Here is a 27,427-nt window from a genome sequence, read left to right as displayed (position 1 = left end):
TGGGAAATACGATGCCATCGTTGGAGCATTGAAACAACTTGTACAAAAAGATCGACGATCGATGACGCAATGCATTGTTAAACGCGAATCGTAAGCGTAGATTTTTAAAAAGAAGCACAGTGTGCGTGCAATACTACGACCTTTGTGTCCCAGTTTTTAGCGATCGAGTTATTTTTTTCCGAATTTGCATTTAACTTGAAAGAAACTTCGGCGATATTCGTGCAAATAGATACGAAATGGACAAATTGATGATAAAATTATTTATTTTCGATAAACATAAAACGAGAAATAACAATTTCACTCGGAAAATGTCTTCTTACGCGATTACATGCAAATCCGTACGATATTACCAAATACATTGAAAAGGATCTTAACGATGAATTCGGATGATTAATTTTATTCAAAATTGCTTGGGTATGTAACTTAATATAAATCTATCAAAAAACATTAAAATTTTACATTCGATTCTATTAATTGGAAACGTTGCCCATCTTCCGATTTACGTGTTTCCACTAACGTACCCAAAATGAAAATCGGGAAACAAGAATTTTTCTTTAAAGCTACTCTTACATCTGTATCTGCGACGTAAATTGTGCGTAATGAGACAGTTACTCATTATCGAGACCGTGCAATGTTGATAATACACATAGTGGGCGGATGAGGTCATACGTACAGCAAATAGGACATCGCGCTACTTTTTCTACTTGTCTACAATTTCTTGTAAATGTAATTCTTGGAACAGAATTCATAATACATGAAAAATACGATTTTGTTCATCCGTTGGTAAAATGGCATAACGTAAAGAAAAAATAAATCGCGTAAAAGATGTAAGAAATTCGAGTCAAATTGTTGCGAGATTGTTTACCTAATTATTCTACGCGAACTCGGTATTATATCAAAAGTCCGAATAACGGTTTCGCAAACAGAAATTGAACATGTATCGTGCATATTCATCGGAGCATTCTTGCAACACAACGTTCATTCTTTCGAGTTATATTCATAACTATTTTTATTCCATATACGTACATTAGAAGTTTTGCTACAGTTAACGTCTTTCGCTACCTCACACATTTTTCGATCTTAATTTATGCAATTCACTATCGAACTAAAGTATTAATTAACGATTACCTCTTTTTAATATTTACACGTGTATCATTAGTCGATCATATATAATACAAAGTTGCACTCTTCGCTGCCCGCGATTGCTAGTAATAACATCCTTACGCGTATAATCCACTCTCAGACTTCCTTGTACTCCGTTTGACCTTCCTTTACGAGTCAATCGTATCCGAAGCAAACGACAAATATCGTAGCGTACAACGACCCCAACAAAGAACTACTAGAAAAGCATTTTCGTAGCTATTCAAGATCGTCAACGAGTCGCGCGTCAAAGTCTCTCGAAATTAAAGAGACTTTTCAATGGAAACAGTAACCTCAGCTGCGTGTACAGCTAATAAAGTGGTACGAAAACCTCGTCACTATATGTACGCTTGTGCACATCAGTTTCAAAAAATTACTTATATCTCTAACCCTTCATCCTTGTGACAGTTAACCACCTAAAAATATAGACCGCAATTGGTCTTCTATAAGATAATCGAAGAACGTTATGCGAAAATTGTAATTTCTAAATAACATGATAAAAGATACGTTCATGAAACACAAAAGGCGAGCATAATTATTCCTCGTAATTCGTACGGTATAACAATCCATAATTTTTTCTTTCTTTCTTTCTTTCTTTCTTTCTTTTTTTTTTTCTTCCTTCTTAAACGTCACGTGTTTAGTCGAACTCTTGCGCACCTATGGTCAATACCTTATGTCAGGCATGTCCGTGGTTGAATCCCCCTTCGTGCGGCTTACTCCCTTTTCACGCACTGTTTCCGAAATACAAATATCATCGTTCCCACTTTTGCTAGTTATTTCACTCATATATCAAAGAACCCTACGCTAATTTTCGCGAGAGACGTTTACATTGGACACGCATCGCACAGCATGACTAAACTTCGGAACTTAGTTCGAACACGACTGTCCTACGTATTCTCAAAGCTCGATGATTCATCGTACAAAATCGAGTACGAAAATTTATGAGAGAATCGTGTCTTCTCGAAATATTATCGGTTATCATCTGTTTTTAAATGCTAAACTTCCAGAAAACAGATGTTACGGAATTAAAGCTGGATATAAATAAAAACGCAAATTGCGGAGATCGTTCTTAAGATGCGGCTGTCAATGCCAACTTCTCTCTTTCGTTTTTCTCTACAGCCGCCACGTGATCGGGTTTTTCACCTCGCGCGTAACGGTCCCACATTTTTCTGTACAACATTTCCATGCCTAACGCGTACAGTTTGCAGTTGAACAAAGGACTCTCGGATCGTGCTTTCCATACCTTGGCTCTTGTCGCTTTCAAACTGAAAAAGGAACAGAAAACGGATTAACAAATAACAGGTTATCGTAACGTTAGAAAAAAGAAAAAGTATTCTACTACACTAAAGAATCATATTTCGATAGATTACAGACCCCGGCACGATTAACTTACTATTCTCTGTCTGTTCCTAAACGAACAGCAATATCCTGATACTCTTGTCGTGTTCGTGCTACTAACTCGGGACATCCCAAGGTATTCAATTGACTAGCGGCTACGCGAGACGCCAACGTTTCTCCTGGCAGTGTGACCACTGGAGTGCCAGTCCATAAGACATCCATACTGGTAGTATGACCATTACAGAGTGGCGTATCCAAACATACGTCGGCAAGTTGTCCTCGTCTAACGTGTTCCTCTTTGGCAGCAACGTTGCTGAACAAAATTCTACCGGGTGACAAACCTAATTGTTGAGCCGTTGCTTGTAAATTTGGCTCGCCAACAGCCGGGAAACGTAGCAACCACAGCACTGAATTTGGCACGTGCTTTAAAATCTAGAATTTTCAATTGCGATCGATGCAGGTAAAGATACGTTTAACACATTTCGGATAAAATTAAATTCAAATGTGAAAAATACAGAGTAACTTACATGTGCCCACATGTGAAGCGTAAGCGGATCGATCTTATACAACTGATTAAAGTTGCAGTAAACAACTGCGTCCTCTGGTAAACCGTACTGCTGTCTCGTCGTGATCACAATATTCTGAGGCACTTCTTCGCCAGTTGCCGTTTTGTTGTTCACTTGCGTGGTAGCCATACCGTTTTGAACTACAACACCGTTTACGGACATTTGACATTGTCCAGAAGCGATCATCGTCTCGATAGGAGTAGTTGTTGGCAGTTCCGCGACTTTCAACGAGATCTCTACTGGTTTGTTTTTGGCATCGGGTACAACAACCTCGCGAATCTCTTTAACCAACGTATTCTCAATCATCGGAGAAAGATCTGTGGCGTTTATAACTGCTACGTTGTCTGCAACTTTACCCTTCATGTTCAATTTGTCTGTCAAAATGAGCCGTTCTTTAAGATGCGGGAACATTTGTCTGAAAAACATTAAACACTCTAATATAACGTATATAGAAATTTACATAGTACGTAAGGCAATGCATCAGGCTGAGAAACTTACTTATGATCTCCTATGAAGTACGTGTGCGGCATATAAGCAAGTTTTTCGCTGTATTGACTGGCAAGCTCCAATGGAGAGGTAACTTCGTCCGTAATTAAATAATCCATAAAGCTTGCCCCGGACGTTCCCGGATATCCGAGCCACATTACCTGAATCGGTGCCGGTCGCAGAGCAAATATTTCGTTTCTAGCGCCTTTCGTGTAGCCATTCATGTTTACTAAAATATGTATTCCATCGGAATTAATACGATCGGCGGCTTTTCCATTGCACGGGATCTGCGACAGATCGATAAAGTGCTCGGCCTCTCTTGCTATTTTTGCTCGGAAAGTCGTTCCATCGTCGGAACTAAGGGCATAACAGTAAATCTCGACGCTTTGCCGATCGTGAAGACCCGGAATCGACTGCATGAGGTGACTGGTAGGATGATTTCCAAAATCTGACGAAACGTATCCAATTCTCAAGCGGGTACCGATTTCGCGTGGATACTTGTACGGTTGTTTGTGCAAAACGTGAATCTGAAACAACCGTAGAATCAATGTAAGAATAGAAAAATGTGTACGCGTAACAAGTATTCGTTCTTGGAACATTTTGCGTCGACTGTAAGATTTATCGAAAAAATTTGGTTACCTTCTCGATACAGAGATTCGCGTGTCTGGCTGCGATAGCTTTTCTGAACTCGTGAGACAGTGGATAGAGCATGGAATGATGCGGATGCACGCTGGGTAATCTGTTCTTGTCCAGCTGCTCGGCAACAATCGAGACCAATTTCTTCATTCTTGCCTCATAGTCGGTCCAGTCGCACACAATTTGAAGGCAGTGTGCCAAATTGCAATACGCGTCTGGAAAATCGGGCTTCAATTTTAGAGCAGTTCTGTACGATTGAATCGCCTCAGGAATGTTCCCGGAATCTTTGTGGATCGAGGCTAAATTGGAATGAGCGTCGGCAAAAGCGGGATTAATTTGAATAGCTCTCGTATAACATTGAAGAGCCCCTTGTATATCTTGCATTTCTTTCAGAGTATTGCCCATATTCGAGTAAGCATCCGCGAACGTCGGTTGAATGCGAATAGCCTCTTTGTAATGCATCAGTGCTTCGTTCAGTTTTCCTTGCTGTTGTAATACAGAAGCAAGATTGCTATGAGCTGCTGCGAACTCAGGGAATACTTCAAGCGCTTTCAAATACAGTCGTGTTGCTTCTTCTATGTATCCTTGTTCCCTTTTTATGTTGGCCTAAAATATATACGTTTGTAACGAAATAGATTCCTAACTGTGCATCATCGATACTTTACACGTACAGATTCCTATCGCGATTGAATATCATTGAATATTTTGTGCACAAGTACCAGATTATTAAGGGAATCGGCGTGCGAAGGACAGAGACGAAGAGCCGTATTATAGCAATCCTCGGCCTCCACCACTTGTCCCTTTTCCTTGAGCGCGTTCGCCAAATTGCAGTAAGCGTCTGGGAAATTCGGTTGTAATTCAATGGCACGGCGATACGTGTCGATCGCCAAATCGATGAGCCTGCAAAATCGTAAATATATTTTCTGTTTCGCGATCGTTGAACCAACTCGCGTTTAATCGAAAGTAAAATAATTCTCTCGATGGCTCACCCTTGTTCATAGTAGACACACGCCAAATTTCCGTGTACGACTGCATTATTGGGACTGAGATTTAAAGCGCGCAGATAGGCAGCTACAGCTCTATTACAAACATAAAATTCACGTGGCCGTTAATCGATGTACCAACAAAGACAAGAACATTAATATTGTTTTTCGAATAACGTCGATCAACTGTGGCTAACTATTTTACATCGGTGATGAATCATTTAAGACGGTATATACCGACTGAAACGGAATAAGAAAATTCTCGATCACTTGGAAAGCACTCGTATGCGACACCACACCCGAGACAAATCGAACACGTGCGATACGTTGGTATACGTCGCAAACGTGTCACGAGGACGACCACCACCGGCGAGATACGAAGAAAACCAGTGTCGGAATTAACCTTTTCACGTTATATTTAAACCAAGAGATGCATCCAGGGCTCGAGGATCGCGTGAGTGCCCGCTGCAATTGCACGCGCAAAGAGGGTGCGATCGTAGTCGAGGGCGATATCACCGTGTACACGACAACGCACTGGCAGTCCATTCCTTCCCCATTTCGATATCTTCAATCGATAGATCAATCGGTGCTTTTAAATATGCGAAAACGATCGGCCGCCTCCCGGGGAAAATACGCCGAAAATACGCAATCACGGTTGGCTTTTAATTGCGAAACTTGTAGCCACGAGCTACGTTTTTGGCAATATCGAGCTCCGTTAAGGACGGTACATCCTCCCGCGAGGAGCAAAAGATTCTCTCTCGTGGGGGCGGAGCAAGCCTTGGGAATCGATAGTTGTCGAGTTTCTCCGACTGTTGTGCGTAACGACGAAGGAGATGGCTCCGGACCGACACGCAAAAACTCGTAAATCGAGTTTCTCCTTTGAATTTTATTGCCGACTATTTCCTCGTTTGCCAAGCCATTTTTATCCATATACGATCGAAAATGTTTCGGACGACGAGCAACGCCTACCAATTACGTCGCGCGCGAATCTCAACGAATTTGATTAGAAAGGGTACGCCTGCGCGAGCGAGCGAGCGAGCGAGCGAGCACGCGCCCGACCGGCCGTCGATTCGAATGGATAATAAATATCGATACGAATTGTCGAGAATAAGCGAACCTTCTCCGTAACGCGACGAAAAAGTAAACGAAGAACACGTGCTCTGTCGCCAAGATATTCTATCAAATTCGCTCTACGCGTTTACTATTGCGACAAAAAAATCTTACGTTGTAAACGTAGTTTTCGGATACGTAGAGCGAATTACAAAATATACGTGCCTCGCGAAAGAAGGTTACTCGCGGACATCGCTCTGGAGAGATACAAAGGACAATGAACTTGAAAGGACGTTGTATGAATATCGATTCGGTGTTTACACGTTGGCTCATGCGCTTTGCTCGCTGTTCCTTAATACGCGTATTCGGAAGCGAAACGCGTGAAATGTTACAAGTTCGGTGATTTCTTTTATCGTGCCGCGAATACAGCTGTTCCGTTCGAACGCGTTAGCGTTAATATTTTTTAAATGAAAATGCGATAAGATTTGTCAACTTCGATGTAATTCCATTGTGTACCGACATTATCGATTGTATGACATTTTACCACCAATAACATCATGGTAGGACGTTAAAGGAATAACTATAAGGTCACTTTTCTCTAGCACAGACTTTAAAACCGACGCTAAATTGAAGTAATATGCGACGATCGATCAAACTGTGCACATCTATACAAGCTATTAGACACGCGACGATACACGTAGCGATTCATGGTACATTCGGAAAGAGAATACAGTATTCGTTGAGAGCAGGTCACTCGAGATGGGTCCGCATTTGTTACGTAACGTAAAAAGAATAAATCGAAAAATTTTTTTTTTTTTAAACGCGATATATTCTTTCATCGACAAGACTCCTACTTTTACGTCTATGTGTAAGAATTTTTGTTGGAAAGTTTACAAATGGACGAGGAATAATTCGCTCGAAGAGAGTGGGAGTGAGAACGAATCGATTAACCGTATCATTTCGATACTAAAAACGTCCCTCTGGTGTAAACTTTTCTGTAATAATTTTGTACGTATACATTCGTTGATAAATTATTACGTTATTATGTATATATATATATATATATATATATATATATATTTGTAAAACTTTGTTTAACAAAAATTTCAAAATTGTCTCGAGAAGAAAAAAAGTTAAAAAAAAAAAAAACACTCGACCTTGGAGTGTACTTGAAAAGAATGCAATCTTTGTAAAGGACACACCTTCCTGTTGCTCGATAGAAAAAAAGTGTGAAAATGACTCGTTTCTAATGGTATGATTTGTACCTCGAGCGATACGGTCGTTCTATTAGCGTTGTCCTTTGAACGGCGATTCGAATAAGTATGAATTCGAAGAGGGTCTGTCTCTTTCTAGTTCTTACCTATCGAAGATCCTGGCCTCTTTGAGGACGTTGCCGAGATTGATGTACGCGTCCAAGAAGTTCGGATCCAACGCCACCGCCTTCTCAAAATGATGAATCGCTAGCCATATTTCTCCCTGGGCGTTGAACACGCAGCCAAGATTGCTCCAGGCGACGGCAAAGTCTGGACGCGTTTCGATCGCCTTTAGATAGCAAGCCTAGAGACAAACGGAAGATTAGAGGTAATGTTCGCGTACTGTCAGAGACGCGCCGCGCGCAATGCCCGACCTCTCCTCGCCGCGCCGCAGCTTTCACACATTCACCATCCTCGAACACCTCAGAAAATAACATTTACTCGTCGCCTTCGTCCTCTCTGTTTCCCTTTTCCTCTGTCCTTTCCCACCTTCTCGTGTACTACGTTTTTTCGTTTCTCGAATCGATCGATACACATTCGTTACGAAACGGAAGAATTTCGATTGCACGATTTACGTCGACGACTGGTTTCTATCGTGAGCTTTTCGTCGCGTCGTCTCATCGGGTCTGGATCGGACGTACATTGTAAACAAGTTCTTAGATTCCATTTGTTGAAAAAACTCGCGATAGAAACACCTATACGTTGCATAGTTGCTCGCTACTTGGCTAGTAGCGAAAACCGAGCACGGTTCCGAGCTCCGTTGATACCGATCGTCACCGGTGTACTATGAATCGTAAAATTGGCACGATCCGTGAAACTTTCTTACCGAACGAGATCATCGAACGATAATAACTCGTACGACGAGGTACCGATCCATCGATAGCGAAATCTGAATATACGTAATACGTATGTACGTACGTTCGATGGGTTGGGTTAGGTGTCGCGCGGCGATACTTCTTGTAACGTTCCGAGGGGGGAAACGGAAAACGGAAACGGTAACAAAGAAAACGAAGCTCACCTCTGCGTAAATCGTGTAACGTGTAACGGTGGGTCGGGGATTCGGTGCGAGTATCCCAGGGATAAAGGGTCATAAGGTGCGCGTTAGAAACGTCATCGTGTAAACGTGAGCGATAGAGGTGCCTGGTCTCGTATCCGTCGATTCTCCGGAATGCGTCCGGTGGACTCGACGGCACGCAGTACGCCAGTTTCGCTGTCGTTATTGTCATTCGGCCATGTTTGCCTTCGAAAAGATTCTCCCCCCTTGGTCGAGATGATCGAGAAACGCGTGTACGCTTGAACCGTAACGGGTTGCGATCCACCCGTATCCCCATTTACTTCGCAACGCGCTTACGTCGCGGATCGATTACGAAACCGATCGTCGTTTCTTGCTCCGGTTAATGAAATTTTCCAATTTCCTCTAACGCGTGACGACGTTCCAAAAGGTCAGAGCAGGGATGTGCATCGCGCGTGCCGAGAGGCGGGCTGCATCATATAAAACAGAGTAATCCGTACCTAAACAATAAGTAAAAGGGCATTTACGGTCGGCCGGTCTCTATGCGGGACATGACGAAGAGATCGTGGTCGGGTCTGGGTCGAGAGAAAGGAGAACCGGGAGAGAACGGAAACAAAGTTGAACCAACTTTTAACACCGGACGTTGTTCCGTTTCGGCGAACAAAACGGACAATGAATCGTTCTCGGTTCGTAACGGTCCGAGTTGTAAAATCGACAAGTCGCATACACCAGAGATACACGCACCTTTTTCGCAAGGCGAGTTGAAAAGATCCAACTTTCAAGTTTCACGGAACAAGGGGAGAACCGGTGTATACCGGTGGATCGATGGGATTGTTCAGAGACCGGCCTTGGGAATTACTTTACCTGCAGTGTACCCTTCGGTAGGTTGACGGTAGGTACGGCTCGCAAGCTCTCATAATAAACTTAGACCGAGAGACAGTGTGTTACTGAATAACCAGATTCAGATTCACCCCTTTGACGAAGGAACCCATGGTAACCGAGACCAATCACATTGCTCCGACTTCCCCTCCTAGAGTTGATCATCCCATCCACAACAATAAGACAGCTGCGTTAATGTCTCTTCACTGATACTCTTCGCCTCAACTTTTGTCTTTTTTTTTTACTTTCATTTCTTTTTAAAACACGTTTATATAGAGGTACTACACCTAGTCGTGCGTGCCGGTTGAAAGGCACGCTTCGCTGAGCTCGTCAGCCACCATGTTTGAAACGCGGAGGCTTCGTCTTAAAACGCCTTAAAACAAGAATCCCCGGCAACCTGAATACGGTGCAAGACGAGCGTGAGATACGTTAATTTTGGGTCCTGGAACTTTTTAGCCGTCAACGTTTCCACGTAATTGAATTTTCTCTTAATTGAAACGGTACATCGTGTTTTGAAACTCGTTAGAACCGTGAACGTTCTTTATGGTGCAGACTTGTACTTTTTCTGAAATCGTATGCGTTGCTGGTGGCGAAACGTACTGAGCGAAAAACGAACGAGCGGACTAGAAAGCGCTCCAGAATGGCGGGAAATTCAGCGGAAGGCCTTTCTCGTTGCTGCGTTCTGATTCGCCGACAAGCTTGTCCCTGCAGAGAGTACACCTGCGTGTATACACGGAGAGACAAGAACCAATGCGAAATAAAGTTTTCCATCAACAAGCAAACGTTTCAAACACTAGTACTGTCTACAGTCGCTTGCTTGTCAGCCATCGCCGCGCCGCGCTGCTGTGAAAGAAGCAGACCACTCGACTCGCCGTACTCAATTATTGGCAAAAGCAACGAAACTCTAAGGAGTCGAAAAAATCCTGCGAGTTTCCAACCGAAAATACAGAGTTGCGAATAAACACGTGTGATTGTCAAATAATTATCGACTTGTCATTTTTTTTGTTTTTAAATCAAATACCACGATAGGAATTCGTCGAGTGATCTCGCGCCATTATATCATCACCGTACACACAAGTTTAATTACTCTCAAAAGTTGGAAAGAAAAGGTGTCGCATTTGGCCACGTATACGTAACGGATCTGTATACCTAAAGTTAAATACACATTCAAAATGAGCTGAATCAAATGAGGATGAACTTAACTGCTATAGTCGCGCGCTGCAGATCCTATTGTAGCTTGTTACGTGTTAAAAAAAAGTAACACGCTCTCTATGTATTTACCTTTTCAAAATGAGAAAATAGACCGTTTTTGCTGTAATAGGATCAACAATTGCGGTTAAAATTTGCGATAACACCAAAAGACGAAGAGGAACTCGTTGCTGTTCGTGACGGTATTATTGCAAAACGCGCAGTGCCATGAGGGATTTGAAACTGTTTTCGATTAGTTCTAGACCAAAAACCCTCGTGAGCCGCATTTGATGTCGAGTACCTTCGTTGATCCTTCGTCAAAAGGACGAACGAAGAAACATTAAATGCGGCTGTTCGATCAGTTAGGTGGGTAAGAACGCGTGCGATGTACGATCTGCTATCGAAATTTGAATCTCAAACGTTTGTACCAATGTTTGCAAAAATTTGCGCACGCTCGATTTCGATAGAGGGCCATCGCGCGCCGCGCATACATTTTACACAAAAAGAAAAGGCTTTCCGCTTGAATGATGCGTATGCTCTGCTAATTCCTAGCCATTCCACGGAACTGCTGACTAGTGCTCGTGCACATTGTACGAAATGCATTCGTACCTTGTCAAAGAAATGATAATCAACGAGGTTTTTCAACAGACGGCCAACATCTTAAAGTTTGACTGCGGTACCAATGCATACGAATATGTGCATCACACGTCGAATTAATTTACAACAGTGCCAACTGGCAAAAAAAACCTACCTTGGCTTCGTCAAGTCTTGCTAATGCTTTCAAAAGATTACCAAGATCGCTTCTCACGCAGTAGAGATCCTGTAACACGCAAAAAGCGTACGATGTACGGTTTATCCAAAATTTACAAAATCTGGTTTAACTTGACGCTATTGAAGATGGTTTATTTAAAAATCTATTTTAATATCGATCGGTTCCTCACAGGGTTGTATTGCAAAGCAGTCACGTATGCTTGAACTGCTTGTTCCATATCCCCTGCAGCCACTAATGCAGCTGCCAGATTGATGTAACCATCGATGAAATCGGGTTTCAACCTAACGGCGTGTCTGTAGTTTTCCAAAGCTTCCTGTAGCTGACCACGTTCCTTGAAAACATTCCCAAGGTTACTGTAAGCTTCCGCCAACAAAGGATTCTGTTTTATCGCTAAGCTACTGTAATGAGCAGACCTAAAATAGATGAAAAAAAATGTATTAACGTTAATGGTAAATTGAAACGGAGAAGAGCTACTCTAGCTTTCCGCAAAAAAGAACATCGTTCCAAGAGTATTTACTTGTCTAGCCTCCTACACTGAAAATGAATCGAAGACAACAACAGAAGAACTCCTGTGTTGTTTGTTTCCTGTCGCCAGAGCTGCATGCAATGTCGTTCTGCATTTTCGTAATCCCCTGCTTGATACTCCCTATGAGCAAGTTCCAGTAGCCCTAGAAAAGATAAATTCAAACATTTCGCGTTAAATAAAATTCATTTATATTCATGTATTTACCTTAGACATTTTCATAGGCAGTTTTAATTTCAATTTATTTTACCAAATATTTTTTTCTAACTTCATTAAACATACGTTGCTCGCAAAATTTACGAAATGCTTACTAGGTTTGGAATTTAAACAAAAGCACGTGTACTTTTCAAGTCAGCGTCATGTGACTATGCTTGTTTACGTCGATGTAAATATTTCTACGATTTTCACGTATTTCCTTTCGCTTTCCAAAAGCCCATATATGCGTAACGTTTTTACGAGTATCAAGAAAATTATAGAAAACTTGAAATTCACGAAATGTTAAAGAGTGACGCAATACGAAGCATGAACATAAAAATGGCTACTTCCGTTGTATATTAAAACGGAACAAGTACGGATGAAAATGTATAAATTAAGAAAATAACATTCTTTAAAATATGTCAGGAATACTCATTTATATGAAAAATATATACACATATGTATGCTACAACCTGCAATGCAAAATAAAAAAAAAAACAATTTGCATAACTACGGCACATTGCGTTCCGGACTTAATTACAATTCATAGTATCATGAATTTTTATACTGATCTTTGTAAAAAAAAGTTTACTTAAAAACAGTGTACGCTTTTATGTTGACCAACATATATCGATTTTCTTTTGTAATTTGACCGGCTGCTAAAAAGTGAAATGGTATAGGGAAGAAAAAGCGGCAGAGGCAAAAAAATACGAACAGTAGGAGTCGACAGCGACGTTAATGGTCTGATTGTCGGCGATTGCAATAAGCTCCTTGCCCTGGGTGTCCTGTGTAACAACCAGAAGATTCTGTCCATTTTGCCACTCGACGGTTCCATTGTAAACGTCACCCGTACCGTTGACCACGTTTCCGATTATTCCGTTGGAACTTTTCAGGACAGATTCTTTTTTCTTCTCCACCAATCTTAGACTCATTTTGGTGACAAAATTTCCCCAGTTCGTTGCTCTGATCTTCCCGGCACTACACGCATACACACAAACACGCCGTTACCACGCGCAAACAATTTCGAGACTTCTCGATACACAAAAATTGATGTTCGGTCTTTTTCTACGAAAACGTCTTCCAATCAATCTCGAACTGCTTTATTTTTTTCTTTGGATTTACTTTTGTCGCATTTGTTGTTTGATTTAGGTTCCTTGGTCGTCGATGCACACTTTTCCATCCGATACTTATTAACTCCTCGATTCTGTACACACTGTATCCGTCGTGTTCCTATACGAGAGATCGTTCTGGCCAGGTTATCCCCGCTAGATCAAGCAGCAAGCCGATTGGTTGACTCGACTACTATGGCGGACTCCTGCGTCGTGTGGCAAAGACGAAAGAGGGACGAAGGGAGGTAGAGAAGACACCCGGCTCAGGAGCGTCAACATCGAACTTGGTGCCATATAACTTTTACGTTTTGTTCTTTGTGAACACGAGTGGCTATCCAAAAACTTCGAGTCGGATATTTTTATCGAAATCGTGTTAGAATCTCAAGAAGTTATTTGCCACACCAATTTGTACAAGTATTCGAAATTCAATTTGCATCAAAATTTTCCGATCGAATTGGATACTTGCATAGCCTTGATACACTACTTCTCAATTTCGATAACAATTCAACGATGAGAAACTTGCGACTGTACGGGACTTGTCAATGTGAGTTATTTTTAGCAAACAAAAACGTAAAAGCAACTACGTTGATATGATGCGTTAAGATGTGTTAGCATGTTAATGTTGTATTAGTAATTCTATTGGTAATATTTTATTTTTATATAATGTAATCATACCATTCGGACTATTCGAAACAATCTCGGATTCTATTCCGACAAGAAAACCGTTTTGTTTTTCTTTTTGTAAATTCGAATGATTGATAACCTTAACGGGAGTCAGCATTACATAAAAGTTAGAGACATCGATTGCGGATCATTTTTAGGGATAAACTCTTAATACTCTAGCACGTACACAAAAATTCGGCAATTCTCGGGGCGCATATAACGTTGTACGTGACTGAACACGCAAAGAAACCATGCCAGTAGTTCTCATTCGTTATTAAGAAGGACCGATTATCCTGACTTTCGTAATTATATACGACTCATTGCTTTCATCTGTAAATTCTGTACATTGATGAAACAAATACTTTCCCTTAATTATAATTTTAATCTCGTAAACTGGATATACAACGTTCGTTACAAGATCATTGAAGTACAACATATGCTCATTTGAATCTTAATATTTTTCAGTAGTGAGAAAACATCCTAACTGCAGGTGAGATTTTACAATGATACAAGTAATGAGTAAATGATAACAGATATGATACAAACCATTGAAATAAAAATGCGAAATTACACTACAGGAGGAAAAAATAGAGGAACGTTGCAAAGAACCACTGATATATACGAAGAGGGACTGTTAGCCCCACTCTACCGCTCGGAGAGCAGATGGAATAGGTGCCCAGTGGAATATTCCATCGTCACTTTGACGAAGCACGAACAGCGGATTGGGGAACGAGGGGAAAGAGAAGCTTAAGGGAGAGCAGGCTTGAAAAGGGGAGAAAACTATAAGCTAACAACGGTAAAGCAGTAATGCTGCGAATGACATGATTTGTGCAGCAAAATAAAATCATAGACTGAAATCGCAATTCTATGATAAACAATTTAAGCCTGCAATTTCTTTAACATCCGTGTATGCGGTCACACAGTTTTAATGTATTATAACGCGTTCTTAATGTATTAAACGCGAGAATAAATAAATTATATCGTTCACGTAATTAAACGTGAATATATTGTTCACATTGCAGTGCCTAAAGAACACGAAATACGTTTTACGTATATATGATACCATATATTTATAGTAATGTAATAAATTAGTATTAATTGATCAATAAGATACTGATAAAATTATTTCTCGATCGTCTTAAAATATTACAAGCAAACTTGATTCTATTTAAAAGTTTCAAATAAAAGTTGTAATTTAGCCATGATTTTGATCAAATAATTGTAATTGAGTGTTATTCGAGTACAGGTTCGAGGCAAAAATATATGTACATTACGAAAATTACATGAATACAGTCTAATTTTCTTTCTTCCTATTTTTAGCAACACAAATTATAAGGTTTCAAAGGGAATATCTGCAAACTCATCCATTTGATGGAACCTCGTGAACGAAAGATTGAACATTGCAACGAAACGATACGTAGTTACGGTCGTTCTACTACGTACCAACTGTCGAAAGTTGTTGAATCTCGTTCATCTTGAGAATGACACTGGTACCAGCTATTTGTTGATGATTCTGCTGCTGCTGTTGCTGCGACTGCTGTTGTGCTTGCATGATCACGGCCACCATAAAAATTTGATACACGAAGAAAAAAGTCATAAAAGAATTTCGTTAATTATTTGCCCGAAAGATCTGCCCAAAACCGAATATTGCAGTCAAAAAATCGCGACGAGTCGTATCTGAACGTGATTCTGTCCTTACCCAGGAACAGAAACAAAAACACAGGTACGCGCAGGGCTTACGTCGGCATGCACTAGCGCGATCTTTCAACGTGCGCCATCATGGATTTTCGAGCACTGCTCAAACTACCCAGGTTCAGTATATAATATGCAAATTACGTATAAACGAAATTATGTGGCCGTTGAATATTCGGCTATTCAAGGTTCTGTGATAAAAGACACCAAGTCACCGATAATTTGGTTTCTCGCGAACGACAGTTTGTTAACGATACGAAATCCGTAACATAACGTGGACCATGGACACGTAACACGAGCCGACGCGAAAAACCAATCGATGAACGCATTCTGGGTTGGAGACTGGTGCGGCTATACGCGCGGGAAATACGTCACACTGATGAAGCTGATATGTAATCGCATTGCACACGCTCGGCTATTGTATTTCGTGAACCCCAAAATTTTGTAATAAATATTCTTTGGAAATCTCAACAGTCTTTCCATATTAAATTTATAATTTACATATAATGCTAAATGTTATTATTAGTAGTTAAACAAAAGGGTCTAGGATGTAAAACTTGACTAAAACAAAATATTGAATATATTTTTACTTTATCGATTAGATTCCTGCTTTCAATTATATTATATGTTGTTTCATAATCTAAAAGTTTTCCAAACTATGAGTTAATTTGATAATAGTTGTTTTCTATCCTAAAAATACGACATATAAAATCAATTATTGGTATTGTGTAAAATCTTTTTGTTCTTTTAAGAAAAAAAAAAGTAGTATCCTCGGAATTTTTAAAAAAATTAGAATATATATTTCTTATTATTACATAATAAACAAAACAAACATATTTATTATATGATTTAATGTGTGTGTGTATGTGCGTATATAAAAAAATGTATTCAAAAAAATACAAAATCAATGAATTATAAAATTATCCGAGCTTTTTTCAGAAAAATTATTAGTACCGAATAGACGTGTCAAATTTCAGAAACATTAATATAAATAGTTATTACGCAAAAATCATTTAAAAACATAAAAAAATATTTTATTCTACAAAATTAAATACGAAAAAAGGAATGAGTTTTTAAACAAAAATATGGCCACTCCTGGAAATCATACACGAGCGCCAAGACGGTGAGAGACCAAGAACGACTTCCCCACCATGTTGTAAGAGTTCGAATAAACGGAGGCTCGATCCGTTTCTTCGTTCTCATTCCTTCGCTGCTGTTGCCGGCGTTTCATGGTTCTGTGTTCATTACTGACTTTATTTTATTTAGTTTTCAATTTAATAATGGCAGAGATTGAGGAGCGTTCATTCATCATGATCAAACCAGATGGTGTCCAACGTGGACTCGTCGGAAAAATAATTCAACGTTTCGAAGATAGAGGTTTTAAGCTTGTAGCAATGAAGATGTTATGGGTAAGTTTCCTATATTTGCACATGTACATACGTGAAACGTCCCTCGCGAAAAAATCCCATATGCATTTATGTGATTATTTCCATAATCACGTGGATACTGGTTTCACGTCAAAATTGTCGTTCTTCGCAGCTTTTTGCGGAAAGTAGTTCTACACATATTTATTGTAAAGAAGCTATCGTATTTTTCTTTATTAATAAAAAGTTATCGTTACCTTTGTTGTCGACTATACGATATCAATTTTTTGGGTCAAGATAAAATGGTATCGCGATTTTTGCATCATTGTCATTGTATTTGTACTTAACATTAGTAAACAAATTACAGTAAAAGAATTTCAGTGAGTAATTAGAAGAGTTATTTTTGTGTACTATTTATTAAGACAAATTAAACTGTACTAATTGATGCCTTGCAACTTAGTATTGGCATACAGCCTAAAGATAAAACTACTCTGATATAATATAGTCATTGCATTATTTAACACGTAATGTGACCCATGATTTCGATATATAACATTCTCTCGCAATAATACTTCAATTTGTTTTTTTAGCCAACAGAGGATTTGCTAAAACAACATTATGCAGACTTGGCAACTAGACCATTTTTTTCAGGCTTGGTTAAATACATGAGTTCAGGACCAGTTGTACCCATGGTAAGTAATAATTTTATATTTAATAACAAAGTACATTTCTTCTGTACATAACAGAAGAAAAAAGAAAAAGGGTATAGTAATAAAATTTTATAAACCCCCTTTAGGTATGGGAAGGTTTAGATGTAGTAAAAACTGGTCGTGTAATGTTAGGAGAAACAAATCCAAAAGATTCAGCACCTGGGACAATACGTGGTGACTTTTGTATACAAGTTGGACGTAATGTTATCCATGGGTCTGATTCTGTTGAATCTGCTAAAAAGGAGATCAAATTATGGTTTGGAGAGGATAAGAAAGAGGTCATTGACTGGGCATCATGGGCAGAGAAATGGATATATGAATAAAATATTTAAAATAAATTAACAGGAAATGTTAAGAACCGTTGATCTTAATATATATTCTGTTGCTTATTCCTATTCAAATAATACCATAGGAGTCATTGTATATAAATCTGCTTAAGGAGTAATAAAACATATTCTTATATAAAAAAAATTGCATCAATATTAATTTTATTATTACCCTTTATAGAGTAACATACAATTGACAAATATAGCAAAATATTAAAATTCTCTTATACTTTATTGCATAAACTTACAAGAGAGTATAATCTTATCCCTTTGCGGACGGAGCCATTTAGCGGCCGTGCGTCGCATGTTTAACGTTTGTATTATAAAAACTAAAACTTCGTTTAAATTGAACAAAATTTGTTCTTGTAAAAGAATATATTACTATACTGACAAATTTGTACTTTTATACACCTGCATCGTGTAATATTTCGAAACGGCTTAAGTCGGCTATTTTTGACACGCGTCCGCAAAGAGTTGAATACTTTGTAAACATTTGATTAAAATGTATATATATACTTTCTAACAACAATAGCTACATTTAGTTTAGTTAACAGTAGGTAGAATATAAGGAATATGAAAAGAAAGATGTAGAAATCGATTAAGTCGTAGATAAAATTAAGTTTCGATAAACATTTATGATTGTACAGAGTTGAACGAAATGTCTATTTCTTAGATATATGTTTGGTATAAAGTGTTACTTAAAGTCCATATAAATAATCGTTTGACCTTTATTTTGTTTTGTTGATTGTATATTATCTCGTCTGACAGATTTATTAATATACGACGTCTATCGATATTAATTCGTCGGAGTAGAATTAATTATCCGATTGTCCTAAATACGCTTTACAAGCAGGACAGTAGTGTTTCTTCACCAAACAGCTGTCCATACAGTAAGGGCAAGGTGCGCAACACCAAAATCTAGAAATACATATTAATTAGTTTTTTTTTAAATAGCATATGTTTTAAGTCTACAGTATGTTAACCTCCGTCAACTGACACCTCTAGTGATCGTCGACAACCATGCATAGGTCAGTATAGACCCGATTCTATTTTTTTTTCTATTTTGTCATTCTATTGATCGCCTTATTCATTCTGAAATAAACAGTTTCCGGTTTAAATTACACATCGCGAATCGAGAAGATCGACGAGGCTTTTACGAACGTGGATCAAAACAGATCCAAGCTCAGTTGACGAAATATTAAGCATACCGAATCGTATAACACTTTTGGTACTCTATGTATTGTTAACTGAAAATTTTTCCAAAGTTCATAACGAGTATATAATAATCAATGGATCGTATTCGATATAAATATGTTTTATTAATTACCCAAATACACATAGAAGAAGTGCAATCATATGAGTTTTCATGTTGGCCTCAGTTTCTATTGATGTACTTATATCGGCATGACAAGACGAACACCTTACGCGTTGCGATTCAGAACCGAAATGTGTATTTCCTACGATGACAACACCTGTAATATCATTGTTTAAAATAATTATTTTAAATAATGTAAAAGATAAAATATTAATTACTCATAACTAACAGCAATAATTAACAAATGTACCATGCAATTTATCCTTTTATAGTTTATTGTAATACAGATACATATTGTTTTATTAAGAGATTAAAGAACATGTGTCATAACTTAGCAAATAATGTAAACCGTTGATTTGTATTTTGACAATTATTTATAACTAAAAAAATACAATGAGAACGATCGAGAGCATAAAAAGTAGTCAGACAATGGTTGAGTAAATGGTTCGAAATTTTAATCATAACTTCTTGAATTTCATTAATTCGTTTTACATGTCTCTGCACTTTATCGAGTTCCCGATCACCCGCAGCTGCTAGCTATACAGTACCGCCCTTAGCAGTGGGCAAATGAGGTAGTACTTGGCACGGGCACTTACAAGGATCCACACTTATTGTTAGTTACTTCCATATTTTATAAAACATAAATGAATGTAATTACCGCGGCATTCGTTTCTTTTTAACATACTTTTACAACTATATAATTTTAATAGTAAATTTAAGTTAAAAAATACATCGACAATTTTCTAAAGAATATAAGTTTTTAAACAATATTGTACAGTATAGCGTTTAATATCTGTAAACTTTTTAATTATATTAGAATAGGAATAGCGGGCTCTGTAATCTCTAGGAGCGGCACTGTAATTATTATATCAGGGACGACCTATCCCCACTGCTCTACTTCCCAATTCTTCGACGTGTTACACTATTGTGTGTTGTGACTTATAAATAATAGATTTTCTTATATTCTTATATCTACTTTGTAAGTAACAATTATGCCATAATGATAGCGATAGCAATCAGTAATACTGTATTATATTTTTTGTTATATATGTAGAAATTTGTAAATATTATTTGTACATAATAAGTTTTCTTATTATTGTATTATATTTTTTTTATGTATGTGAAAATTTGTAAATATTATTTACACATGTTTTTTTTGTCCTTTCAACAAAGTATAGTAACATTAGTTACACTCACTATGTTTATATTTCTTTTTCTTTTATTGTCCCATCGTTAAATGCTCTTAATTGCCCCATTGTAATTACTTGCATTTTTCTTAGCATTTTTCTAGTTAGTTTAAAATAATGTATGAATTTCAATACATTTATTGATAGTCACTGGAGCAAAAGTTAATTAGAACTAACGTGTGTGGATATACTGTTAGGTTGTGTATGTAAATAAATCTGATGGATGTTTTCTTTTCTTCTAGGAAAGTTGGAATAATAATTTACAGTAAATTGATTTATGTAGTTTTTGATCCTGCGATGATGAGCTTCGAAATATTTTATAATTTTCTGTTCCACAGTTGGAATTGTTTTTTTTAAATCATCATTTCTTAGATACCACTGTGTCTTTAATATTGTTCTTAGGATAGTACATTGAAGGTTTTCCATTTTATTTATATTCGATTTGGCAGTTATATTTTTTTATATAATAGATTTGGAGTCCATATGTCTAGAAAGGTTTAATGATGCTTTATAAATTTGTATTTTGTTATTTAAATTCAGACTTGAATTTCTTGCTATGAGCCAGTTCATGGTTCTGTTGTTTTTATTTGTTTTTTCTGAATGTATTTTTTCCAGTTTAATTCATCACCCAAGTGGAGTTTGTAATATTTGACAGAATCTGTTTCTGGAATTTTTAGATTTGTAATTTTAATTTTAGAGGTTGGTTTTTTGTTGAGTGTGAATGTGATGTGCAAACTTTTTGTCGAATTAATTTTTATTTTGTTGGCTCGTATCTAGTCTGTTAGTTTACATGAATGATTTTGTAGAGCTAATGTTGCAGTTTTTACGTTTTTATTGGAGGACAGTATGGTAGTATTGTTCAAAAAAGTATATATTTCTATTTGGACTGTAGTTGGTATGTAGGCCGTGCATAAAGAATACAGGAAAGGATTGAGGACATTTCCTAAGGGCACGCTAATTGCTTTACTTGGATGTTTCGTTAGAATTTTTACCATTATGAGATCACATTCTGATGTTTTGTTATTTTTTATGTTTTTAATGATGGCGAGAATTTCCTCCTTTTTGGTTCTTGAATTATTTATTGATGGTGGACTATTGCTGCTACAAGGTGAGGAGGTGTGTAGCTCGTTAATAAATATCTCCTACAAATACTCTGCTATGGTTTCAGTTTGATTCTCTAAAGATTTTGTCCATCTTCTGTTTGATTTTACTAACAGTGATATTGGGACGATAGGTTTTTTGATTCGTTTAATACTTTTCCGTAGAGAGTAATTTGTCCTTTTTGTATAATCAAAATTCCTAATATAGTTTATAAAGTTATTGTTATTTGTGTTTTGGATTTCACTTCTTAACTTATTTGTTAGTCTGTTCAGATTTATTTTGTACTTGGATCATTTTGTATTCTGTCACAATTTTCTTACTTTCTTTCTGTTTTTAATTAAGTCTATGATGTGAGAAGGCTATTTTGTTCCAGTTATTTCTTTGGTTTTATGTTTTGGTGAGGTAAATGCTGCTGATTATAGTACATTAATTAAGGTTTCTACCGGTGTTTCTATATTTGATGCGTTCCTTACAGTAATATTACAGTTTAAGTTTCTATTTATGTATTCTTTATAAGTTATTCAATTGGTCGTATTGTTTGTTAAAGTCACTTTTTATACATTTCCAGTACTTTTTCTATCATAAAAATTGTAGGGATATGATCTGAAGATAAGTTGAGTAGTTCTAATGCTTTAATATCATATTTGGTGTTAGATATTGCTATGTCTAGTACATCCAAGATTTTCTTTGTATCTGGTGGCTAGTAGATGGGTCTTCCTGATGAATATACTTTTAATTGACTGTTTATTACGTAGAGGTATAGGTTACAGTGTTTTGTGTTTATATTTATATATTATAATGTATGTATTATGTTTATACTTCTCACATACTTGGTTGTCCATCATTATAAGGTGGTGGCGGTGGAGGTTGAATAAAGCTTGGTCCCGACACAAAACCTACTGGCGGTGGTGGTGGCGGTATATTTTTCTCCATTATAATATATGATTTTTTGTCTGAAAAAAATAAAAAAGAAAAAGTTACTTTACTTGAGTTGAAAAATGATACACGTTCAATGATAAAACGTGTTATTGTGTGAAATATAATGTAAATGTATTTACGTTATTCAATGTGTTATTTAATCTTTTGAATTAGTACTACGTTGCTTTTAATGTACACAATATTACGTAACTAGTAAAATTGATAAGTAAAATCAAGTGAATAACAAACCAATTTATATAACTAAGTGGAAATTTTCCAAGTGTTCAGGCCATTTTAAATTAAATGGTATAATGCAAAAGGAGGGTATTCTTTAAAAAAAAAAATAGAATATGAATGTAGAATAATATTCTTTTGTATGAGTGTTAAGTTTTGAGAAAATCGTTTTTCAGAATTAAAACCTGCTTTCACAATTAACTTAAAAGGATCTTCTAATATCCCATGGACTTTTACAGTCAAATTATTATTATTAGTAACATAATAAACATTATAAATGTTTTATTATAAGTTAGGTACATTAACAATAAATATTTCAACAGTACTTTCAACTTTTGTGGTTTCAAATCTTTGATACCTTAGTCATTTTAAATTAACATTTGCTGGTTAATCTTCTAGCAATACGTATTCACATATTAAATTGAATTATTACTTTACGATTTTTCCACCTATGAATTCATCACTCTATGATTAATCACACGATGTGCAAATACGAAATTAAGTTACTTAATACTACGTCCATTGTATTTTATATAATTGTTTAATCTCTTTGATACAAGGTGGAGAAAAATCAAATGAAATTCAATGTAAGTATTTATAAAGAAATACAGTAAAATTTATTTGATGTCAAATTCTTTGCTTCTTAAAATTGGTGGGGTGGAGTTACATGTTAAGAATATGAAGGCAATTATATAGAATGAGTCATTAAGCACTACAATGCATCTGTCTTTTAACGTAGCGTTCTGGTTAATAAAAAGACAAACTGAACAATTTATAATGAGGTAATCTTGAATTGACCTTGAATGTCAAATCAAACAAAATATTGCCTGCCTTTGTATTACATTTAATACTTTTTTGCAGGGTATGTGTTCAAAGCTTTTGCCGTTTACTTCTTCACATTGCTTTAAACAATGTTGGAATGAACGACAAACTGCTCTGACAAGGAGAGGTTCAGAGGTGTGGTACTGACTTTTCGATCGGCGTTTGTACAGTGAATACGTGTTAATGAACTAAAGTTAATGGTAACCAATTTTTGGAATAGACGGTTTATAGTTTATAAAATATTCAACATCGGAATTATTATTTCTGTTTATCTTATCATGTGCAATAACCTCATTCGTGAGAAGCATATATAGCGTGCACGATCGATAAAGAATCCACTTGCTTTCAAGGTCAATTCATGGATACCTCTTTTTATTGACTATAACGCAGCGTTAGAAAAAATATTCACTGACTTCGAAAAACTCAAGGTCACCTTGATATCTCAGAAAATATCGGTTGTGAAAAAAATTAAGTTACATACTTCTGATGCGTTCTTTCAAATACCACGAAAATTTATTTAAAACGTTTTTTAATACAATCAGTATGTAATGTGTTATTTTACATAATGATTCTTATTGACTCATCCTGTATATGTCTTTATCTCTCAAGGATGTCACATTTCGTGACCTTACGACTCAAGGTGATACTTTTTTTCACACTCGAACTGTATCTCACCTTTTGTTGTCTTTTCACGGAGTACAGAGATGAATAAATTCATCCGAGGTCATTTGAGGGCCTTCGTAAAGAAACAACTGATATCAACAGAATCTGACAACGAAAAATGTAACACAAAGCGTAGAATCATGGTGTCCAAGGTAAACGTATAAGAAATAGAGTTAATGTAAACGAATATTTTGGTATATATTTTTCAAGCAGATTCGAACGTTGTAAACACGTTGTTTAAAGTCTCGAAAAATATATATTGCGTATCGTATACAATCTAGTACTTGCAATACTAGAAATATTATGCAGCGGTATAGGTTGATGATTTTTAACTCATAATTTTCTTGCAGCAAATCATAAAATCGTAAAGCACCATACGATAATAATATTAACATTTCCCTATTGATGTCATCGCACAAGAGACATTTGACATCGAGGCTTCTACTGATTGTAGTTAACGAATCATCGAATATCTACACTTTGCTGTGCAAATTTAAAATTGTCCGCGATCACAGTTTCCTTTTCAAATTACGTATCTGTGCACATTAAAAAGATTCTCTAGTAAATGGATATGTACGTATAAAACATGTAACATCACCGGAATGATATATCACGAAGTAATCGCTAAACAAGTTTTAGTAATCTTAAATGTATACAGGATGAGTCAATATGTTACATACCATCTTAAAAATAAACGGATAACAGATAGTTACTTAAGATTATCGATGATATCGTGGACAAATCAAGGAACACTAAGTCAAATTATCAATTTCTCAATCAATCATTCGTGTAATTGTTTTGTTATTGATACTAAACCGATAAGATTATAATTTAAAAATGTAAAAGATCCTACAGGTCGATACAAAATATTCATAAGGGTGGTAGCACCACTGTAAATATTTCACGTTTGTATATATTTACTCGCGTGTAACGTTGCTGGGTACGCCTATTTAAAATTTTGTGGCAGATATGCGCCAGATTTCGAAACATATACTTTGAAAGAAGTACACCGCGGTAAAAGATAATGAATATATCGATTTCTTTTGTTTGAGGAATCTAGACGGATACTCAGTTTGCACTGTGAAGTTATCAATCAGTACTTTTATACTATAAACAGTTTTACAGAGCACAATATATTTAATAATTTTTGTTTCGTACGCAATTGTATTATTGACTTATCTCATTTTTCATTTTTCAATACCTTTACCTAAATAATTTTTTATAATTTACCTAAATAGTAGTACCTATATATTTGAATTAATCGATCGAAAGTTCTAGATAAAACGATATCAAAAGTAAAGTATAAATCGTGTTAATTAAAAGTTATAAATGAAGCGACATGTGCATATACATTTTGAGAGCGAACCGGGTGTCATGGGTTTTCATACTGTCACTTTGTTATCTTATATTTCAGTATTTTAATAGCGAATGTTGCATAATTACAAGTTTATATTTATGATTTGTTGAATGTCAAATGAATTTTTAAAAATATTTGCAGGTTGAATGATTTCAATTTTATTTTCTGCTTCTAAGATATTTTTACAGGAAATCCATGTATGTTCGTATATAAACTTGAAATGTGAGTTTTTTGTATAATTTTTGCCAATAAAAATGGAAGAATGCGTTTTGTCGTGAATGCATAATTCATTTAACGACGATCGGTATTTCGTCTACCATTGTTAATCGTAGATGCAACGTGACACCGTACAGTGAAATTTTATACGTCACAGTTGCGTTTGCAACTCGCAACACAATTTCCTTGATAATTAAGTATATATGTACGTATATGCATTATTTTATTCAACACACTTCAGACGCTAATAAAATGATGCAACTGTTTACAAACAGAAGTAAAGAGAGGGAGGAAAACACTTCCAAGAAACCGTGCATACTTTAAAAATAGGAAATTTGTGCATACTTTATCGCAATTCCATCAATTGTTAGAAATTAAAATCGGTCACAAATTTCTCTGTTAGTAATATAAATACTTTCCCAATATGGCTTTATAAAATGATTGAAATTGAAAATTGTTGTACCATTCATTTCACATTTACACATGTTTAAAAAGTTATTTCGTTCGGTGCCGGTGAAGTCTAAAATTATCTAGTACGTTAAAGTACTTCCATTTTCGCACCCACATACCTGTTGAAGTAACACACACTATGCACTTCGTCCAAACTCTCAGCGATCAACGTAACGTTGGAACGTCGAAATTTAACTATGTACCTACTTGAGTTTACACCGGTATCATACAACCTCAAATTTTCAATATAGCTGCGTATATATCGGTAGGCGCAAAGTGGGAAAGTCAGTGTTGCCGAATGGGAGACTTCTGGGAAGTGACGTAGTAGCCACGTATGTAATCTCACGCGATTATCAGATCATGTATATCAGTTAGTGTAAGAACGCTTTTCTTTCATCGACATACCATATACAAGGAAACCAAGTTACTCAAAATACGTGGTAGATGTGATTCTTGGAAAACAAGTTTTAAAACTTCAAAGAAGAATTGTCCAAAGCGAATCATCCCATAGAAACTATATTATATTTTCGTATAAATGTATGTGTAGAGTCAATACTAAAAGATACAGATTTTAAATTATATTGCATAGCTCGAAAACAAGTGATGACTCTTAAAAGGATAAGTCGATTTGCACTGAAGGCATTTCTGTAAACTTTTACTTCCGGAAAAATAAATACTGAAAATACGTAGATTAGAATATGTAAATAAAAATATGATTCGAGTATGCAATAAATAAAATTTTATTTACCTTTGCTTTATCAAAAAAGATAGAAAAAAAGTTTATTCAATTTTTTAATTTTAAATTTAATCCGTCTTAAGATTTATTTAAAATATTTCGAAAAATTCTGAAATAACGTATACATATCAGAAAAATCAAAACACCAAAAAATGTAAACTACAAGAAGTACTCGACCAATTTCACTTAAAATCTAATAAGATATTTAGTTGGAAGTATAAAACTTCAATATAAAGTTTCATTAAATACCATTCACTCGTTTAAACGGAATCGTTTTAACAAATGTACGCACAATCTATGTACGTATGCACATACGTACACACGCCAATTGAAGAAAAAATGTTTCTTTTTAATAATTAAAATGTAATCAGGGGGTTTGGAATTGCGTTTCAGCTTAAAAAAAAAATTTCTGTCGAAACTTATCGCGATTACGATACTACCCATCCTTAAACATAAACTGAAAAATAAAAATGAAGTACCGTGTTAAATATTATTGATTGTTACTAACCTGAAAATCCAAGTATCCTGCATACCTACGCGATA

At 36.4% G+C, this 27,427-nt stretch overlaps 5 protein-coding genes across 7 annotated transcripts; 3 read left to right on the top strand and 2 right to left on the bottom strand.

Moving 5' to 3' along the window:
• Positions 1-381: 381 nt before the first annotated feature.
• Sxc (O-linked N-acetylglucosamine (GlcNAc) transferase sxc) lies at positions 382-15,802 on the bottom strand. Of its 3 annotated transcripts, none has more exons than XM_076315040.1 (12): positions 15,237-15,802; positions 11,821-11,971; positions 11,473-11,716; positions 11,283-11,351; positions 7,560-7,756; positions 5,156-5,245; positions 4,886-5,066; positions 4,170-4,772; positions 3,543-4,057; positions 3,006-3,459; positions 2,534-2,910; positions 382-2,405 (listed from the first exon to the last, which is right to left on the bottom strand). In XM_076315040.1, exons 1-12 carry the CDS (start codon positions 15,388-15,390, stop codon positions 2,210-2,212), a joined length of 3,231 nt encoding a protein of 1,076 aa, XP_076171155.1. In that variant the 5' UTR covers positions 15,391-15,802; the 3' UTR covers positions 382-2,209. The 3 variants fall into 3 exon arrangements, with proteins under 3 accessions (XP_076171155.1, XP_076171153.1, XP_076171156.1); XM_076315038.1 differs by lacking the exon at positions 15,237-15,802 and adding an exon at positions 12,737-13,288; XM_076315041.1 differs by lacking the exons at positions 11,283-11,351; positions 11,473-11,716; positions 11,821-11,971; positions 15,237-15,802 and adding an exon at positions 7,827-9,304.
• Positions 7,350-16,145, top strand: LOC143148583 (uncharacterized). Its single transcript, XM_076315049.1, has 5 exons — positions 7,350-9,356; positions 13,171-13,674; positions 14,259-14,283; positions 14,372-14,873; positions 15,114-16,145. Exon 1 carries the CDS (start codon positions 9,007-9,009, stop codon positions 9,352-9,354), a length of 348 nt encoding a protein of 115 aa, XP_076171164.1. The 5' UTR covers positions 7,350-9,006; the 3' UTR covers positions 9,355-9,356; positions 13,171-13,674; positions 14,259-14,283; positions 14,372-14,873; positions 15,114-16,145.
• Positions 9,350-10,809, top strand: LOC143148584 (uncharacterized). The gene is made up of 2 exons (XM_076315050.1): positions 9,350-9,815; positions 9,896-10,809. The coding sequence occupies exon 2, from the start codon at positions 9,984-9,986 to the stop codon at positions 10,302-10,304; it is 321 nt and encodes a 106-aa protein (XP_076171165.1). The 5' UTR covers positions 9,350-9,815; positions 9,896-9,983; the 3' UTR covers positions 10,305-10,809.
• A 496-nt stretch (positions 16,146-16,641) lies between the features above and the next one.
• On the top strand, positions 16,642-18,041 carry Awd (nucleoside diphosphate kinase). The gene is made up of 3 exons (XM_076315046.1): positions 16,642-16,894; positions 17,440-17,541; positions 17,646-18,041. Exons 1-3 carry the CDS (start codon positions 16,715-16,717, stop codon positions 17,880-17,882), a joined length of 519 nt encoding a protein of 172 aa, XP_076171161.1. The 5' UTR covers positions 16,642-16,714; the 3' UTR covers positions 17,883-18,041.
• On the bottom strand, positions 18,031-26,423 carry LOC143148582 (lipopolysaccharide-induced tumor necrosis factor-alpha factor homolog). Its single transcript, XM_076315048.1, has 4 exons — positions 26,268-26,423; positions 22,319-22,441; positions 19,213-19,357; positions 18,031-18,803 (listed from the first exon to the last, which is right to left on the bottom strand). Exons 2-4 carry the CDS (start codon positions 22,419-22,421, stop codon positions 18,701-18,703), a joined length of 351 nt encoding a protein of 116 aa, XP_076171163.1. The 5' UTR covers positions 22,422-22,441; positions 26,268-26,423; the 3' UTR covers positions 18,031-18,700.
• Positions 26,424-27,427: the final 1,004 nt, after the last annotated feature.

This window comes from Ptiloglossa arizonensis, chromosome 6 (assembly GCF_051014685.1).
Source record: "Ptiloglossa arizonensis isolate GNS036 chromosome 6, iyPtiAriz1_principal, whole genome shotgun sequence".
Classification (NCBI taxonomy): Eukaryota; Metazoa; Arthropoda; class Insecta; order Hymenoptera; family Colletidae; genus Ptiloglossa; species Ptiloglossa arizonensis.
The sequence above is the reverse complement of the archived record's forward strand: the minus strand, read 5'-3'. Positions and strand labels throughout refer to the sequence as shown.

Bases quoted from the DNA above. Each gene is read 5' to 3' on its own strand.
- LOC143148583 (XM_076315049.1), top strand. From the start codon at position 9,007: ATGCGGGACATGACGAAGAGATCGTGGTCGGGTCTGGGTCGAGAGAAA.
- LOC143148584 (XM_076315050.1), top strand. From the start codon at position 9,984: ATGGCGGGAAATTCAGCGGAAGGCCTTTCTCGTTGCTGCGTTCTGATT.
- Sxc (XM_076315038.1), bottom strand. From the start codon at position 12,953: ATGAGTCTAAGATTGGTGGAGAAGAAAAAAGAATCTGTCCTGAAAAGT. The intron at 5,246-7,559 runs GTAAGAACTAGA...TGTTTGTAATAG, and splicing joins GAGGCCAGGATCTTCGATAG to AGCTGTAGCTGCCTATCTGC. The intron at 4,773-4,885 runs GTACTTGTGCAC...TATATATTTTAG, and splicing joins CCGATTCCCTTAATAATCTG to GCCAACATAAAAAGGGAACA.
- Awd (XM_076315046.1), top strand. From the start codon at position 16,715: ATGGTTCTGTGTTCATTACTGACTTTATTTTATTTAGTTTTCAATTTA. The intron at 16,895-17,439 runs GTAAGTTTCCTA...TTGTTTTTTTAG, and splicing joins TAGCAATGAAGATGTTATGG to CCAACAGAGGATTTGCTAAA. The intron at 17,542-17,645 runs GTAAGTAATAAT...AACCCCCTTTAG, and splicing joins CAGGACCAGTTGTACCCATG to GTATGGGAAGGTTTAGATGT.
- LOC143148582 (XM_076315048.1), bottom strand. From the start codon at position 22,421: ATGGAGAAAAATATACCGCCACCACCACCGCCAGTAGGTTTTGTGTCG. The intron at 19,358-22,318 runs GTATGTGAGAAG...ATGATATTACAG, and splicing joins TTATAATGATGGACAACCAA to GTGTTGTCATCGTAGGAAAT. The intron at 18,804-19,212 runs GTAATTAATAAA...ATGTATTTCTAG, and splicing joins CTTCTTCTATGTGTATTTGG to ATTTTGGTGTTGCGCACCTT.